This window comes from Microcaecilia unicolor, chromosome 2 (genome assembly GCF_901765095.1).
Source record: "Microcaecilia unicolor chromosome 2, aMicUni1.1, whole genome shotgun sequence".
NCBI classification, from domain to species: domain Eukaryota; kingdom Metazoa; phylum Chordata; class Amphibia; order Gymnophiona; family Siphonopidae; genus Microcaecilia; species Microcaecilia unicolor.
The window spans coordinates 380557496-380576373 of NC_044032.1; the positions used below are offsets into that span (position 1 = coordinate 380557496).

The window sequence follows — 18878 nt, forward strand, 5'->3', positions numbered from 1 at the left end:
TTTCATTAAGCAGCCTGCACGTAAATGCTCAGAAAATAAAACATAGCAAAAGTAAAATGAAAATAACTGCAGCCTGTGCTATTTGCCACCTTACAATCAAGGGTTTAAAGTAGTTTACAACAGTGCTTCTCAACCCAATCCTCAGGGCACACCCAGCCTGACCAGTTTTGATATCTACAATGACTATGAATGAGATAGATTTGCATACCAAGGAGGCAGTGCATGTAAATCTCTCTTAAGCATATTCATTGTGAATACCCTGAAAACCTATCTGTCCCGAGGATTGGTTTGAGAAGCACTAGCTTATAGTAAAAATCATACAGTGGGTATACATCTTGCAGGCTTCCTCTACAGTGGTTACTTCCATAGTAAGAAAATCTTTTTTTATATTAAGACAATTGAGAGTAATTTGTTTTTATTTTTATCAGCATCATTTCAGATATCAAGTTAATCACTGGCCATAATAAATTTGATCATGTCACTCCACTATTAAAAGCAGCATACTGGCTCCTATTGACCCACAGTATAACCTACAAATTACTACTTTTAGTTTATAAAATCCGCACTTCCAGCGAACCAGCCTACATATCCCATCTTCTCACGCCTTACTACCCCTCTTGTTTACTTAGGTCCTTCCAACAGAAGCAGCTTATAGACCCTTCCTTTCATGAAATCAGATATGACACTATGCAAAAGTCCATCTTCTCTGTTCAAGGCCTCGAGCTCTGGAACAAACTAGCTGCTCATCTACATCTATCATTTTCCCTGCAAAAATCCAAGACTGACTTAAAAACCTTCCTATTTGCCGAAACCTATGGCTAATGCAATTTATGTTGCCTCCTTATTCTGTGGGTACGGTAGTGTCCTGAACATCTCAATCCCTCCCCTTTTGTACTTTCCTCCTAGCTTTCTAATGAATATTGTACTTCATTCTCTTCCTCCCTCACAGTCTATTGTCAGTGCACTCCCCTTTTAACTCTCTCTGCTGTAAGCAGCTCAGATCTTATTTGATGGGTGGGATATAAGGCCCTAATAAACTTGGGTTTAGTACTGAGTGCCTTTGCATCACAAATCCCATCTGCGCCTTCCCCCTATCAGCTCAGAGAGGCAGATCAAAAGTCAGTCGACCAATATTTTTATACCAACACTGATCAGCGATATATGCCAATAAGAGCCTGGCAAGTAAATAGGTTTATTCGGTTTAGGAATTAAGGTTATTAATGCCTCATTAGATTCTGATGGCTGCCTCTCTCTATTATCTCATTATAATACATTACTAGTAGGACACACACCTGAGGAATCAAATGCTTATAAAATTCAGATGTGTATCCATCAGGTCCAGGGCAGTTAGATTCTTTAAACCCTTAGTAGAACGTTGCAGTTATTTCCCTTGCAAAGGGGCATTTGATTGGTTAAGTAGCTATAGGGTTAGAGATGGGAGCCCACAACGTGCAAATAATTTGATAAATGACCCAAATTGACTGGTGTGTGCCCCTGTTACAAACTAGATAAATAACCCAACAATATGTCTCTAATCTCTTGTGCCTGGTTATACACTGTGCCCCGAGTATTCTGCAATCCTGGAATATATTGAGTTCCATACCACTATTTAACAAAACATGCTAACAGTGGGCCAGTCTTATTATCAATTTTGTTCTTTATAAAATTAGGAAAGGAATGGAAAACAAAAATGAGGATGTTATAATGCCTTTGTATCGCACCATGGTGCGACTGCACCTCGAATATTGTGTTCAAATCTGGACGCCGCATCTCAAAAAAGATGTAGTGGAATTTGAAAAGGTGCAGAGAAGGGCGACGAAAATGGTAAAGGGGATGGGACAACTTCCCTATGAGGAAAGGCTAAAGCGGCTAGGGCTCTTCAGTTTGGAGAAAAGGTGGCTGAGGGGAAATATGATAGAGGTCTATAAAATAATGAGTGGAGTTGAACAGGTAGATGTGAAGCGTCTGTTTACGCTTTCCAAAAATACTAGGACTAGGGGGCATGCGATGAAGCTACAATGTAGTAAATTTAAAACGAATCGGAGAAAAGTTTTCTTCACACAACTTGTAATTAAATTCTGAAATTCGATGCCAGAGAATGTGGTAATGGCGGTTAGCTTAGTGGAGTTTAAAAAAGGTTTGGACGGCTTCCTAAAGGAAAAGTCCATAGACCATTATTAAATGGACTTGGGGAAAATCCACTATTTCTGGGATAAGCAGTATAAAATGTTTTGTAGTTTTTTGGGATACTGCAGATCATCTGCCTATTTGTTTTCTTAGATTTCCCAGTTGTCAGCCTGTGCTTGAAGTTCCTGGGACTGGAGGATAATCTCCTGTGGGTTTAGCAGAGGGCTACTGACTGCAAGTTCAGAGAATCCCAAGTGGGCCTCATTGGTTCACATTCACACAACCAATCTTTAGTTTTTGGTTTCGGCCAAAACCAGGCGATAAGTTTCGGAAGCAGTTTCGGCTGAAACCGAAAAAATAGTTTTAGTCGGCCTCTGTTTATTTACTGCTTCTTACCACACAGTGTTAAGGTAGTTTATACTGAAGGATGTTCTTTTAACTCTAATAGCCTCCTTCATCTCACTTTTTAAATATGCTGGCAGTTTGGCTTTCCTTGCACCTTAATGCACGGAATATATCTAGTGTCGGCTTCTGCGATGGTACTTTTGAACAATGTCCATGCTTGATGCAAATTCTTGACTTTTACAGTTGATCCTAAAGTTTTGTTTTGGGGGGGGGGGGGGATTTTTTTCTTTTTCTCACCATTTTCCTCATTTTATCACAGTCTCCTTTTTGAAAGTTAAACAGCATATTACATTTTATGTGTGTACTTACTCCAGTTATTAAATCAAATTTGATCATGTTATGATCACTGGTGTCAAGGGAGCCCAGCCTCTTGCACCAGATCTAGAATAGATCCCCCTCTTGTTGGTTCCTGAACCAGCTGCTCCACAAAGCAGTCCTTTACTTCATCTAGGAATTTCACTTCCTGACATTATATTTATCCAGTCAATATCAGGGTAACTGAAATACCCAAGTTCAAGTACTTTATTTTTTGATATACCGCTTATCAAGGTAATATCTAGGCAGTTTACAAAATACTATATATAAATACTATACTATATATAAAAAAACATACAGAAATAACCAATAAGAGAAGTAAAAAGATAGACTGTGTTGTTAGCTTCAATAATTTCTGTTAACATTTCAACTAGAGGCTGACCAAACCCAGGTTTTCCAGTTTTGGCTGAAACTGAAGCACCCACTCCCTCCCTCCCCCTGCATCCACCAATGAGCTCCCCCCCCCTCCCCCCCCCCCCCCCCCCCGGTTGGTCTAGTGGCATAACCGGGGCAGGAGCAATCCCCAATCACTTCTGCTCCTGCTATCTCGTCGTTGGCCCCTATTTTCAACATCTGTCTGTCCATTCTGGCCAGACAGAGGGTAGTACACTATCACAATCCTTTTCTACTTTAGACAAGGAATTGCTATCCATAAGGATTCCAAGGTATATTTTGTGACCTGCAGAACTTTTATTCTATTTGATTCAAGACCCTTTAACATATAGCACTACCCTTCCATCAATCTGATCCACACTATCACTGCAACAGGGGTGTAGCTACGGGTGGGCCTGGGCCAATCTCAGCTCAGGCCCACCCAGGCAGCTGGCAGCTCTCCAGCTGCCTCCTCCAGTCCTGCCGCGATTGTCCCTACATTTGTTTTTTTGTTTTGTTTTTTTTAGTGCGGGCGGGTCGGACGGGTCCTGAATTGACCCGGAAGTTGTAGGCCATATGGCTGCAGCTGCACTCCCCCCCCCCCCCCCCCACTGTGCACCCAATGGCGCCGCAGTGCTGCATGACAAAATCAGCCGTCTGCCGTCAGTGTCCCGCGGTTCCTGCTGCAGCTGGAAAGATCAGCATTCCCCCCCAGGCCTCAGCACTCCTCCACGGCCCCACAACAGCACACACAGAGGGGAGAACCATATGCTGAGCTCTCTGAGGCTGCACCTTTACTGAAGCCCAGCTGCCCAGGTAAAAAAAATAAAAAATAAATAAATTTTAACTTAAAATGTAAAGTTAGTGTAATGCTGCTAGCTGGTGCTGCCAGTGGGCTTCTGGGTAGGGTGGGCTATACCTTTTTTCGCTAGACAGTGAAGAGCCCACCTCCCCACCCAAAAACCTACCAAGGAACCACCTTGACAAATATATAATATTTTTAAAATTTTAACCTGCACACTAATAAAATTTAATTAATGTTGGTGGGTTTCTATGTGGGGATAGTCTGCAGCGCCCAGGTTAAAATTTTGTCTTTTTAAGTTTTAAATTTAATGTAGGTGAGTTTCTCGGTGGAGGTGGGCTCTGCAGTGCCCAGGATATTAAAAAAAAAAAAAAAAAAAAGTATATTTAGTGCCGGTGTTCTTCATGGTAGGCGGGGGGGGGGGGGGGGGGGGGGGGGAGATGCCAGACCATGGGGGGATGGATAGGGGGTAGGACAGGGCTGACGCCTAGCTATTGGATGGATGGTGGGGTAGGGAAGGGCTACAGGGATGGATGGGGGTAAGATAGAGAAGGGAAGGGCTGATGCTGGACTACGGGGATGTATGGAGGGGTAGGGAACGGTAAAACTAATACCAGGCTACGGGGATGGATGGGGGGGGGAGGGGGGTAGGGAAGGGAAGTGCTGATGCCAGGTTACCGGACAATTTCTAATTTTTGATCCTTTATTCTGCAATTGATGAGGTTTGTGCCTTTGTTGTTGGAATTGGTGTTAAGGCTTGCAACATAGGCTCCGAGAAGTCTCTTTGCAGGATTTAGTGTTACTTCACAAAGCACCTGGCAGTGAAGGGATTTTTTGTTGCTATTAATGAGGTGCTACCAGAATTTGAATACATTGTTCCTCTGAAAGCTGTAAGAGGAAACATTCTACATATGTTCTGTATGCTACAGATTTCATAGTAGATAGAAACAAATCTTGTCGTTGACAGTGATTTTTCTTATTTCATTAGTTAGAAATCTGGGGCTTTGTTTCATGCAGTTTTTGATGTGTTGAAGAGTAGACAAAGGTTAACAATTCTGAAAAATTTATGTTTATTAACTAGTGTAAATTAATTGTTGTTGAAATAAAAGTACATTCTGTTAAGAGTACTTTATATTTCCCTCATGTCTTCTTTTTTTTTTTTAAACGAATTAAATTATATTTGGGCCCTTTTTTTTGTTGTGCCACAGACTGCAGCGTTCAGTGTTTCAGAATAACTGATCTACATTGTGAGGGTGGGGGTGCTAAGCTTTAGTAAAAGGGCCACTTTATTATCCTTCTGCTACTTACCTATATACACAGTGCCCACCCATATTAGCTCTGGGCCCACCCAAAATGTCAGGTCTGGCTACACCACTGCACTGCAATATAATTTACACCCTGATATGACCCATGTCTTATTGTTATCCTCCTGGGGCCATGCCGACACACACTCCAGCCCAGCAAAATGACCACCACTCAAATGTATGGGGGCTGATCCACCTTCCGCCCGTGCACCAGCTGACAAAAGTCCTGCAAGTCTTACTGCCTCAGTTGCTATCCATGAAATGGCCCCAACAGCCATGGGATCTGCACAAACAACCATCCTCTATCTGAGGATACTGAGAGGCCTCTCCGCCCCTTAAAAGCACAGCCTAGAATCCATAAATTACATCCTTGAGATTAAAGCCCAAATAAGAAACTTCTTCCTGCTGAATCAGTTCATCTGCTGGAGACAAACACTGCTAAGCTTCAGGGCTGCACCAATTCTTATACTGGTGATGTCACTGAATTGTACATTTTCTCTGCCTCCATCTACACTGGTCTAGCTGAATAAGGAAGTAACATTACCGACCATAAATTCCTTCTGAGAAGAAAAATGGCTTAGGCAATATGCTAAGACTAAAGTAATAAGGAGCAAACAGATCTAGTTTAGCATCTAAAATCCTCACCCATTCAGCTTCATAATACCTAAATTTAGGTTCTCAGTAAAAAAAAATGTGTGACCTTGATAAATTGTCTCTGAAAACTTTCAAACTGATTGGTAATGCCAATTGGACTTTGCAATCCCATAAGAAGCAAAGAACAGATGTTAAAAATAATAAAATACACACATTTCAAAGAAAAGCACAGGCTGCTTTGTGAAACAGATTTTGGGAAACATCTATTCGGATAAGTATCTAGGGGCCCTTTTACTAAGCCACCCAACATGCATCAATTTTGCGTTATCACCCGGCTTCCGCGTGGCCCTTGCGGTAATTTCATTTTTGACATGCATCTGCTACACGTGCTGGAAAATATTTTTATTTTCTGGCACACGGGTGGTAATCAGGCACTAATCAGCATTTTATGCTTGTAGACCATTACCGCCCGGTTACCGCATGAGACCTTACCGCTAGGTCAATGGATGGCAGTAAGGTCCCAGACCCAAAATGGACATGTGGCAATTTTCATTTTGCCACATGTCCATTTTTGGCAAAAATTTTAAAAAGGCATTTTTTATAGGTGCGCTGAAAAATGATTCTGCACGCACCCAAAACACGCATCTACACTACCACAGGCCATTTTTCAGAGCGCCTTTGTAAAAGAGCCCCTTATTTGCCTTCCAAATCCGAGCTAAAAGAAAAATACAAAAACAGGTATAGTTACTAAGCCTCTGCCTTACATTATCATGAGTTATGTGCATATTAGTAAATATTGTCAATGAAACCTAGCAGGAGTTGCATTAAATCATTAACAAGTTTGAAAAATTAGCCCCAAGTTTGAACCAAAGGCAATGGAAGGTGAAGAGTCAGTGGGAGAAGCTGGATTTGAACCTTAGCTTTCCAGGTTCTCAGTTCACTGCTCTAACCACTAAGCTAATCCTCTGCTCCTAAATGGCGGTGGATGATACAAACCTGTTTCTTTGATTTTTAATATCATCCTCCCAGATGAAAAAGTTGGTTCCCAAATCCCAGGTCTGGCACTGCTTTGTGTCATGAACTGTAACTGCCTGTAAAGCAACGCCAGAAATCAGTAAGAAAAGTAAATGCATAAATAAAAAAATCAGACCTATTGTTGCAAAGATAGATAACTTTGAGGTAAAAAGACAGAACCCCACAATCCTCCATCTCCCAACAGGTCTGCCAGCACACATTAGTAGCCTACCAATAGCAGAATGGGCTCATTTCAAAGAATGAGGGAAGACAATTTAATGAAAAATACAAATAAAAAGCTGTCGTAGATCTGTCTGCCACTCCTTTCAAAAGCCACAAGTCCTGCTTGATAGCATCCATAAATTCTTTGGGGCAGACCTTTCAAAAATCATCCTCTTGTATGTGCTTTTAAAAAGCTCTTGGGTTTTCACTTTGTAAATGACTTACAAAAAGCAGAGAGAGGTAAATGTGTACAACTAAAAAATAAAGAATTGTGTAAAATTTCATTTGTAATTGTGCCGGTCTGCAATGCTATCATAGGCCTTACTCGATTTGTGGTCTTCCTTCCTCTCATGATTTGTGTGTCTTACTAGTTTGAATTGTGTCACTGTTTAGCTCCTGTAAGCTCCCCTGGACATCTGTTCCTGATTTTCACCGAGAGGCTGGTCAACAAGTACTCTCCCATATTTCTTTTGAGCTTCTCTACCTTCAACTTAAAAGGCTCTTTGTCTGTGCGTTTATCAATTCTTCCAGTACCTTTCTGAAGCTTGCTAGGTACTTGTAGGTAGGTAACTTATCATTCCCTTTTCCTTCTTTTTGAAGTATATATTTAGTTCCTTCAGTCTATGTGTACGACAGGCCAAGAAACATCTGGTGGCCTTCCTTAAAATTGCTTTTATCATGTCAATATCCTTTCCATAGATATGGTTTCCAAAACTGGATAAAGAATTCACTGGAATACTGTCAGGGATCTGCAGAGAGGTAGTATATATTCCATCTCCGTTCCCATTGTTATTTCTCTTCACACATCTAAATATACTATTCCTTTTGCCAATTATTTTTTCCACACTGACTGCCTACACTGAAGTCATTTAAAAGAACAATCCAGAGAAGAGTGGAGCATACCCAGGCTGTTTGCGTTGAGGGTTACCCTTTGTCATCAGGTTTACTGCCCCAGAGGAACTGCCAGGCAGCACAGTGGGCAGTAACACGTGACACTGCTCAGGGGGCCTTCTTGCCTATAACTGCCATCAGTGCTGTGGCGAATGGCTGTAGATTGTGGCTGAAGGGGGTGTGCCCAAAGGGGAATGTCCCGCCCCTTGGAGCAGCATGGGAGCATCACCAGAGAATTTTTATATGCAAGCTGCCATTTCAAATTTATGAGGAATGGAAGATCAAATCCAAAGCTACTGTTACAACTAACCCAATGGCAAACCCTATGGATAAGCATTTAATTTCAGGAGGAGGCCCCTCTGCTGACTCTCCTGCTCAGACTTTACAAAATAAGGCTACTATTAGCTCACCCAATTGAACTTTTATGGCACTTCCTCCTGTCACTTACATATCTGAAAAACTTCTTGTCCCCCAATGTTACCATATTAGCTATCTTTTCTTCCATTTGCCTCTTTGCTTTCCTGACAGCTTTTCCAGCTTCTCTTAGCTTATCCAGGTATTCTCGCCTGTCTTCTTCTTTCTGAGTCTTATAACATGAAAAAGGCTAACCTCCTTCCCCTTACCTTTTTGGCTACTATGTTCGAGAACCTCTTTCCTTTATGTAATTTAATAACATAAAGGTCAGTTGCCTTTAAAATAGCTCCTTTCAGTCTTGCCCACTGCTGTTCCCATCCCACTAACTCTTTCTTGAGAAATTCTCCATCTCGGCAAAGTTAGTTCTTTTGAAATCCAGGACCTTCAATCTTGAATAAGCCTTCTGCTCTGCCTTAATATTGAACCACACCATTTGGTGACCACTAGATACCAAATGGTCTCCCACCATAACATCAGAAACATTTCTCTCCGTTTGTAAGCACCAGATCCAGAAGAGCTCCATCCTGTATTGGTTTCGTTACCCACTGCTGAAACGATTCTTCCTGTAGGGAATCCAAGATCCCTTTGCTTCTGGACGACCCCACAAAAGGGACGCCCCAATTGACATCCAGCATATTAAAATCACCTATCAGTAGTACTTATCCTTTCCTAGGTATCTTGTGGATGTTATACATTTCAATTACTGTTTGTATTAGATTACTTTATTTTGTATGTAATTTTGTTCCCATTTAGATTGTTTCAGATATAGAAATAAAAAATTGTATTATTATTATTTTTATTATTACATGGGCCCACTCCAGGTTGGATGCATTTGTGGTTACAACCTTCTGAGGTGGAAAAATTTGGAATAGTAGTCCCAGGGTTAAATTGAAGCAAACAGTCCACCAGAGAAGTAATCAAGTCAATTCAGCACTGATGTGAATGACATCCGCCAGATTTCCCCTGGCCTGAGACCACTGGAAAACTAGGGTCCACTGGGCTTCCCTCACATGTAGGTGAACCATAGGTGTCACGTGAACTGTGGAGGTCATACAGCCTAACAGCCTCAACATCTGCTGAGCTGTGACCTGCTGGCTGCTGCGGACCTGAGTGGCAATGGCAGCTAGAGTATCCGTCCGTACATGTACTGTGTCTAGCAGGGCTCCAATGAATTCCAATTGTTGTACAGGTTGTAGGTGGCACTCGATAGTTGATCACAAACCCTAGTAGCTCCAACATCTGAACAGTCCTCCATATGGACTTGTGAGCACCCTCCTTCGATGTGCTCTTGACCAGTCAATTGTCCAAGTAGGGAAACACATGCAATCCCAGTCTGTGTAGCAAAGCTGCAACTACCACTAAACATTTGGCAAAGACCCCCCAAATGGCAGAACACGGTACTGGAAGTGGTGCTTCCTCGCGTGAAATTAGATTCTGCCTGTGACTAGGAAGTACCTGAATGTGAGTATAGGCATCCTTTAAGTCCAGAAAGCATAGCCAATCATTTGCCTGAATCAAGGAGAGAAAGGTACCTAGAGAAACCATCCTGAACTTTTCCTTGACCAAATTCATGTTCAGGCCGCTGACGTCTAGGATGAGACAAGATACCCTCGTTTTCTTGGATACAAGAAAGTACCTGACATAGAACTGCTTCCCTTCTTGCCCTTAAGGCAATTAATATTAAGGTCTTACTTTAATCAATCTGCTTATACAGTGTTAGTTCAAATGCTAATTCTTCCACACTTAAGGTCAAGTAAAGCACGTTACAATATTCTATCTGTTAAGTTACTAAGAAAACTGCAACTGATTCAAGACACAGCTATTAGGTTGATTTTTAATCTCAAGAAGTTCGATAGCGTCTCATCCTATTGAATTCGGTTACATTGCTCTCGGTACAATGGAGAATTTTTTTTTTAATCACTTTGTTTACTTTTTCAAGCTATTAATGGTCTCTCCTCTTCTCTGCTTACTGATTTGATTTGTGGTCCCCTATGCAGATTTTCTAACAGGTTACATAACCTACTGATATTACGTCCTGTTACTTACTTTGAAGAAAGTCCAATTTTTTAAGATAGTTATGTCCATTAACTATCTATAGGAAGCACATCCCAATAAGGTATTAGAACCAATGTTAATGATCTTATGAAAAATCAAGACTTGTTTTGCTGATTCCTCTCAGTATGTTTATATGTAACTGATGCATTTTAGAGTTATGTTTGTGTTTGTGTAATTTGTTTCTATTATGTACTCAGGTTATTTAAACTGCACCGGATCCGACCAGGGAGGGTGGCAGTATATAAGCGTGTGTTGATATTGATCACACTGGCCTTTAGAAGGGTAGAATTCCTCTGCATGTACTTCTGTGTACAGAGAGATGAAGATGCGCTCTGTGGACAATTTAGAGGACATTTTTGCCAATGAAGTGCATAATTGTGGCGGACAATTTGGAGAACCCACTGGTTGGAAATTACAAGGGGCTAACTTTCTTGGAAAAAACTCAGCCTCCCCCTACCAGCAGGTCATCCATAATGGCTACTTGGATGGCAGCTATGCTCTCCTGGAGCCAATCAAAACTTGCCCCCTGCTTTGACTGGGGAGCCGGTTCGGCCTTCTGGGTACGCTGTTGACAAGGGCAACAGTGAGAGCGTTGGGGCTCGGCCTGTTGGGAAGGAAGGGAACAGCGAGCGAACCTATACCTTTAAGAGTAAAAGGTGCTCTTTCTTGGCTCGGCCAAAAACCTCCTTCTGCGTCTGCCGAGAGAGGGACTAACTGGCAGGGCCACTGAGAGACTGAGCTGCCCAGGGCAGGGCCGCCGCTTGCCCCCAGGATCATCGCTGCTGCTGCCCCCCTCCAGGATCACCGCTGCCACTGCCACCCCCGCTGCAACTGCAACTACCTTGGCTGGCAGGTATCCTAATGTCCCGCCAACAGAAGAGGTCTTCCTCTAGCTCTGATCTCCTTCACTCTGCCGCATAGGCGGACTGAGGGGAAAAGCTGCTGCTTGGCAGGCAAGGCAGCAGAGTAAAGAGTAGAGCTGGAGGAAGAACTCTTCTGCTGGCAGGACTTGGGGGGAAGACTCCTGTCAGGCAAACCAGTGGCCATGGCCTGAGGTCCAGCCTCCAAGAGGGGCCTGGGACTGGAGTTTTCTCTCTCCTGCTCCAATCAGGACACAATCACCCAGGTCCCGTCAGGAGCAGGAGAAAGAGAGAAACCACAGAGCCCACCTTGGAGGCCCGGGCCTGGGGAATTTTGTCCCCCCTGCTCCCCCTCTTGGCAGCCCTCCTCAATGGTATCAGAATGTTTCTTAATGAGGTCTGTGAACCTCCTCCCCCATGTCCCCAAAAAGGTTATTCCCTCAGCATGGAATATCCGCCACTCTCCTGAACCGCTTGTTGAAGGTCAGAGACAAGCAGCCATGAGTCTTCGCATTCCCACACCCAACACAGAGAGCCAGGACACAATGTCAAAAGTGCCTCCTGTTTTGAAGCCAGCTGGCAAAGCTCTGGGACCTGACCCAGTGGGAGAGCGTCTGCAAAGTCCAGTACACTCCTCACCATGGACTTCAAGTACAGGCTTATGCAGAGTTGGTAGGTCTGGATGCGGGAAATGAGCAGAGGCCTGAAACGCTTTCCTCCCAAAGGAATCCAGAGTCTGTGCCTCTCTGCCTAGGAGGCCAATGCAAAAAGCAACCGTGGGCTTAGCTGCAGGGTTACCAAGGGTTGAATGCAGGTTGTATACGCCAAGGAATGCAGAGAGAACTTGTGTGTTGGGTGTTAACTTGTGTAAAGATACAGCCACGAATTGTATGAAAATGTATGCTGATGAGGTAATTTAGGTATTCCATGCTATGCAGAGTATACATTGCCCATTTTTAACACGCAAACAACATGAGAATTTTTCTGCAAGGGTCCAGGGTAGCGTAGGTTTTGCAGAGAGAATTTATTGACTTTCACACGTGTTGGTTTTGTCTTATTAAACAAAAGGAAGCCCATGCAAGTTTTAAACACAGATAAGTAATAAAAAAGTGCACTTGTCCAAACAAAACAAAGTGAAAACACAGATTGGCGCCTGTTCTTTTGCGCCTAAATATAAGCCTCTTGAAAATTTCAAGTGGAAAACAATTTGCACAAGGCTTATATTTAGGCACAGAAAAGCAAAGCGCTGATTGTGCTGATACTTTTGCTTTTGGTTTGGACATGCTCATAAGAAGCCACATTTACCGCAAAATCTTGTGCACATGCTTCCAACATACTCTCCCACACATTTGCCACAGGCTTGCCACTTATAAATTTGCATGAAATTTGCTTCCTGCATGGAATGGCCAAGATGGAGTCATGTGCTGGATGGAGAGACACGAGAAGTAGCTGAGGGGGTGCCTGGTTTCTTCGTTGCTGTTTTCTACTTTTTTACTTTTATGCCACATACCAAGAGGAAGGGTATGGTCAGGGCTGTTCTTGCACTGGCCTGGACCTCCTCCCCACATCAGCTGATGACCCATCATTTCACAGTTGGAGCCGCAACGAGAACCAAAGAGGCTCTTTAGGCACAACTTTTCAAACACAAATTTTAACATTAGTTTATTTAGATGTATTTTTAAATGAATGGACAATCAAGTATATTTATGTATGTTATTACATTATAAAAATGAATCAAAATGATAATTTTATGTTTTTTTGTTAGACCCCTGACGAAGGCGAAACACGGCCCATGTTGGGTCTTTGAATTAAAGTTTTCTTGATTGTTCCACTCCTGAAGGCCGCTTTGTGCTTTTTTGTGTTGTCTTTCCTTATGCACATCCTGACCCTCTCTTTTGCTTCCTAATTCCTTAGGTGAAACCTTGCCTCATGTATCTATATTTTGGACTATTCTTGCCCTGAGGGCATCACTTTGCACTTCTACACATTAAAATTAATCTTCCACACAGAAGCACAGGTCTTCCATTTTCACAAGGTCTTTCTGCAATTTCTCACAACCCACGTGTGATTTAACAACTTTCACTACTCATGCTGAATTAGGACTTTTGTTTTCCTAGGGGATATTCAACAGGATAAAAGGCAATGCCACTTAAAAGGTTTCAGATTCTGAGTTTCAAACAATATGAAATTAGCAGAATTCTTATACATAAGGAAGAAAAATCTACTCACCTTAACTCCAGCAAGAACAACATTCTTAGCTTTAAAGAAAGAAACAGAAAAATTACTACTGCTGATAGGGTAAGGGTAATAAACTTAAAGCACCTTAACAAACACTAGTTCAATGTATGCTGTATTTTATCATCCTGTCCTTATGGATACTTGCATGCAACCTCTAAGGTCCTTGCTCTGCAAAGCCCATTATGTAACAGGAAATTCAACTACTCTGAGCTGACAGACCATACTGGAAGATAGCATTCAAGACCTCAGTATGTTCTGGTGGCTCTAAATATTTTGCTCACAACACAAAAATAATATATAAGACATTGGAACTTCAAGAGTGTCACAGGTGACTGCTACAGTGTTTTGAAAGAGCCAGGAAAGAATCTTGCACACCATAATAAGCCTGCACGGCTTCTCTGTGGTTTTCAAAAATTCTAATTCTTGATGGGATGGATGATGAGCACAAATGAAAAAGCTTTAGAATACTGTAGTATGGCTGGCCCAACTGACTCAGTGACAGTGCTGCACACTGTCATAAAAAGAAGACCCGAGTTAAGTCTGAGCTCAGGTCTTCCATTTCCCAGACTGGATATGCAGTGAAGAGAGCAATCACAGGCCCCTGGATATTAGGTGCGGGGGGACGAGGGCAAGATCCAATCATCCTATATAATAATTCTCACCTCCAACGTTCTATGCGTCTTGCTGCCTGTGTCCATGGCTTCTTCGGAGTTGATCTGCTAGGCTCCGTAGCTCAGGCTGACGTCACCGTAGCTATTGTGGCCACACCCCTGGGGGGGCTGTCCTGGGAATGGGCAGGGCGCGTGACGTGTCCCGTGTCCAGCCGGCTCGGTGCTCTGTGCAGCCTGGGGAAGAGCAGGGCAGGCGGCAGCAGCCAGGCCGCGGCGATCAGGAGCAGGAGCCCCCCCCCCCTCGGCGCATTCTTGCCTAATGTGTGCACGCCGCTGGGGGGGTGTCGGTTCCGCTGGTTCCCTGCTCCCTCTGCCCCAGAACAGGAAGTAACCTGTTCCGGGGCAGAGGGAGCAGGGAGCCAGCGGAGCCGACACCCCCCAGCGGCAGGAGATGCAGGTGTGTTCGAATTAGAAGGGCGGCGGGGAGGGAAGGAAGAAAGAAGGTGAGATGCTGGGCCTGCGAGGTGGCAGTGAGAGAGAGAGACACTAGGCCCCTCAGTGAGGGAGAGATGCCGGGCCCGAAGGCGAGCCGGGGAAGAGAGATACTGCGCTCGCCCCTAAATCTGAGAGGGAGCACGCCCTTTTTCTGCTAGCTATGATCCTACGACCCTGACACTCAAAGGGAGGGAGGGAGGGGATGACCCTGACACTCGAAGGGAGGGAACAACCTTGACAGTCGGAGGGAGGGAGGGGATGACCCTGACACTCGGAGGGAGGGAGGGAATGACCCTGACACTCGGAGGGAGGGAGGGGATGACACTGGAAATCAGAGGGAGGGAGGGAGGGGACGACACTGGAACTGGGAGGGTGGGAGGGAGGGAGGGGGAGATCCTGGAACTGGGAGGGGGGCGCCAATGGCACACACTCATTCTCACTCTCACGCACACACTCTCTCACAGACACACACGCACCCAGTCTCACTCTCTGTCACACACACACTCGCACATTCACTCTCTCACACAGTCACTCTCACAAGCATACACACTCCGAATAAACCTTGCTAGCGCCCGTTTCATTTGTGTCAGAAACGGGCCTTTTTTACTAGTTATGTAATAATGACACCTAGCGACCGATTTAAGATTAAAAAAAGTAGAATTCAAGGAGCAGCTCTAGTGCACAGCTGCAAAACCAAGGCAGTTATTCGAATGAATGGTGAATTAGAAGGGAATATAAAATGTAGGACACAAGTCCCTATGCAGTTGCAAACAAAAGCTCGACGATCTGGAAAGCTGTTCCAGGAGGGACAATCTTAGATTGGGCTTTCAGTGTCGCAAAGATAATGAACTGGTGGGCTTCCTGGGACTGTGGCTGATAAAGTCCCTGCAGTTGGGAAATCACCGTGGCCTGCTGCGGGTGGAGGGGGCTCACAGGTAAGCCCAACAAAACAAGATGGTGCTAGACCTCGTCAAATGGTCTTAAAAATCTTAAACTATGGACACAAATATGCTGCAGGCTTTACCATTAGAACAGATCAAACCTATGAAGATTTGCGTATACTCTGTTTTCAAGACTATTCGTCTTAAAGTGGTAATAGCCAGGAAGGCTTTTGAACCCATTTGTACAACATTGTTTAAGAAACTAAAGTTTTTCACTACTTTATCTGGCAAAGTTGTCAGTGCAACATGAGTGCTGCGACAAATTTTTCTGACCATGTGAGATTGGCAAAAATAAACTCACTGAATATCAGACCAGCGGATCCTGAGTCATGAGGAATAAGTATTATAGTACCTCAGCTGGGAGTTATGTTTTGGTGCTTGGCGACCTGCAGCGATTCCATTTGCATGGGAGATTTTGGTCATTATCTTTTGGACTTTTAACAGAGTGCAGATACCGACTGGTGATTTACTGGGATTAATTGCCAAGATGGTATTATGCAAAAACATCATAGGAGTTTTCTCCAGATATGGCTCCACTATGATTTATACAGAGCTACTCTCACATAGCTCTTTCTAGCTTTATTTCCATTTTCAAATTACCACCTGGAGAGGGTCTGCTTTTCTTCCAGATGTAGAGAGGGAGAGATCCCTTTTCGGTATTTGGAACTTGAGCTGGAATTCTAACAAACATCAGCATTAATATAACAGATTCTTCTAACACGCACCTCTCTAAGGGGGTATTTTATTAAAGATTAGCTTGAGTTATCTGCAGCAGGGCCCACAGGAATAAAATGGGCCCTGCTGCAGATAACTCATGCTAATCTTTAGTAAAAGACACCCTAAGCACATAATAAACAACTTCTTGCCCTTTAGAAAAATGCTGAAAGCTCATCTCTTTAAGCAAGCCTACCCTAATGCCCCAACCTAATCTCGCCAACTTCCACCCCCAATTCTGTTCTGACTTAAATACCAACCTCCCATCCTTCTCTTTCCATCTCTCCTTAATTTTAGCCCTCCTTACCCTTTCTCCCAAATTACACTATCCTATCCTGTCTACCCTCTTTTATCCTAGTCATATATTATCTAGCTCAACTTATCATACACTACTAAGCCCAACTTTACATTGTTTTACTACTGTTTTATTAAAATTCTATTAACTTTGTATTTCAAATTACTATGTAAGCCGCATTGAGCCTGCATTATGTGGGAAAGCGCGGGGTACAAATGTAATAATAATAATAATCCGGTTTATATATCCATGACTGGTGGCAACCTAAGATTCATGTGTTTTGTGTAATGTTTGAAGACTGTAGATATGCTCATGGAGTTATTTCCATAACTTTTTCTGGCTCTGTTCAGACTATCTTTTCACTGTGGATTCTTTACTTTTGCACCGATATTGTTTTCTTATTACACCACGCCAGGTTATCTTACTATCTTTTTATGTTTTTGCTTTTCCACTTAATGAGGGTTGTACTTGCCTGTTTCATGACTGACTGATAACTAAGAGAAGGGTAAATGGGGTTGGTTCACATAGCAAGCCTTTATGGGGCGACATGTTTGGGAGTTGGGAGCAGAACAGGCTCCCTGGGGTAAGGTGTGACAGTGGGTTGGAGGGTTGATTTAGTTGGGTGTAATCACAGAAAACTTTCTCGTTTTATGAAAATAAGGGGGCTGGATAGACTACACAGACTAGAATTCACAAGATATGAAAGGTTAATGTTTGGATTATTTAGTATTGGTCTTCAGGGGGAGAGTGCAGGCTGGGACATCTATTCCTCTTGTTTAATTATCAGATCTTATTCAATTTTTTTTTTACAGGCTTACGTAGAAATAGTTAAAATCATGCCCTGGAAAAATAGAAGGGTTTTTCTCATCCACTAAATGCAGTAAAATATTGCAAGTCTTAAATCAATATATAGTTCAAGTGGAACTTCCACAGGAAATACATTTAGATTCACGGTAACACCAAAAATTATGTCAATGGTGAGACTATGTGGAGGGACCAGAACAGGAAAACCATAGTTATTCTTTTTAAGAAAGGGTTGATATCAAGAGTATTGTGGACTCACAGGGTAAATACATCATAATACATATTGCTCTGAATAGCCAAACCTTGTTATTAGTAACTATCTATACCTCAAATCAATACGATAAATATTTTTTAAAACAATTTTGGGTCTTTCACAGACATTTCAGGGAATACCCATAATCATGGGCAGAGATTTCAATAGCATTTTTGATCCACTTCTAGATAGATCTTGACCATCAGTGGTTTCACTAGTTGATTATTCTAAAGGAGTTCCATTATTATGTGACACCTTAGAATTTAGACACCTGACGATTTCTTCACCCAAACAGTAGAAAGTTTATTTATCTTTCCAGAGCACATGGGTCTCAGTCTAGACTAGATTATATATTTATCTCTTCCCCCTCTGGCCCCCTACTTGGCAAAAAGCTGAGACTGGCCCAATATCCCCAGGACTCTATATATATCACACTTAATTTCCATGTAGAAATCGGTGTATTCCATAAAATGCATGTAACTTAATTGTTTAACTAGCTAAACAGAGCCATTAATTGGATGTTAATAAACAATTATCAGCACTAACTGGCATTAAGAGTTACGCACACAACTCACTAAGCATATTCTATAATGTGATACGCATACATTCTAAGTCACTTAGTTGAAAAGGGTGTATAGCCATGGGCGAGCTGTGGGCGTTTCTAAAATCTACGTGCGTTGTTATAGAATGCACCCGCTCTGCGCCTAATTTAGGTATCTGGATTTATGCCAAGTAAAACATAGTGTAAATGGCCACAACTAAATTTGGTCATGTAGAGAGGCACTCGGTGTAATTCTATATACTGCGTGGAAATTTAAGCCTATTCTATAAAATTTAGGCATATAAATACGCCTAGGCATATTTTTTTCCATGTGGAATTTCCAGGTGCCATATATAGAATCTAATCCCATGTGTATCAAACCATGCTCTGCTTTGGGTGGAGGTAGAGGGAGACAAGATACTGGGAGGAAAGGATGGCCTTTTCCCAGGGACTTATATTCTGATTCTAAATTCCATGAATACTTCCTAAGAAAGTGGAGGGATTATGCGCATTACAATAAAAATTATAGTAGTAAGCCAATAATTTTTTGGGAAGCAGATAAGGCTGTATTAAGGGGCAGCATCTTTTCTTATGCTTCCCATAAGAAAAAA

At 42.8% G+C, this 18878-nt stretch overlaps 1 protein-coding gene across 2 annotated transcripts in view; it reads right to left on the reverse strand.

Annotated features, from left to right (window-relative positions):
- UBA6 (ubiquitin like modifier activating enzyme 6) overlaps window positions 1-18878 on the reverse strand; it is a 262135-nt gene that overhangs the window by 181481 nt on the left and 61776 nt on the right. For both annotated transcript variants that reach the window (XM_030190526.1, XM_030190525.1), the window contains 2 exons: window positions 13605-13633; window positions 6916-7010 (listed from right to left, as the gene is read on the reverse strand). In XM_030190526.1, the coding sequence (XP_030046386.1) occupies window positions 6916-7010; window positions 13605-13633 (124 nt within the window). The remainder of the gene's footprint in view (window positions 1-6915; window positions 7011-13604; window positions 13634-18878) is intronic.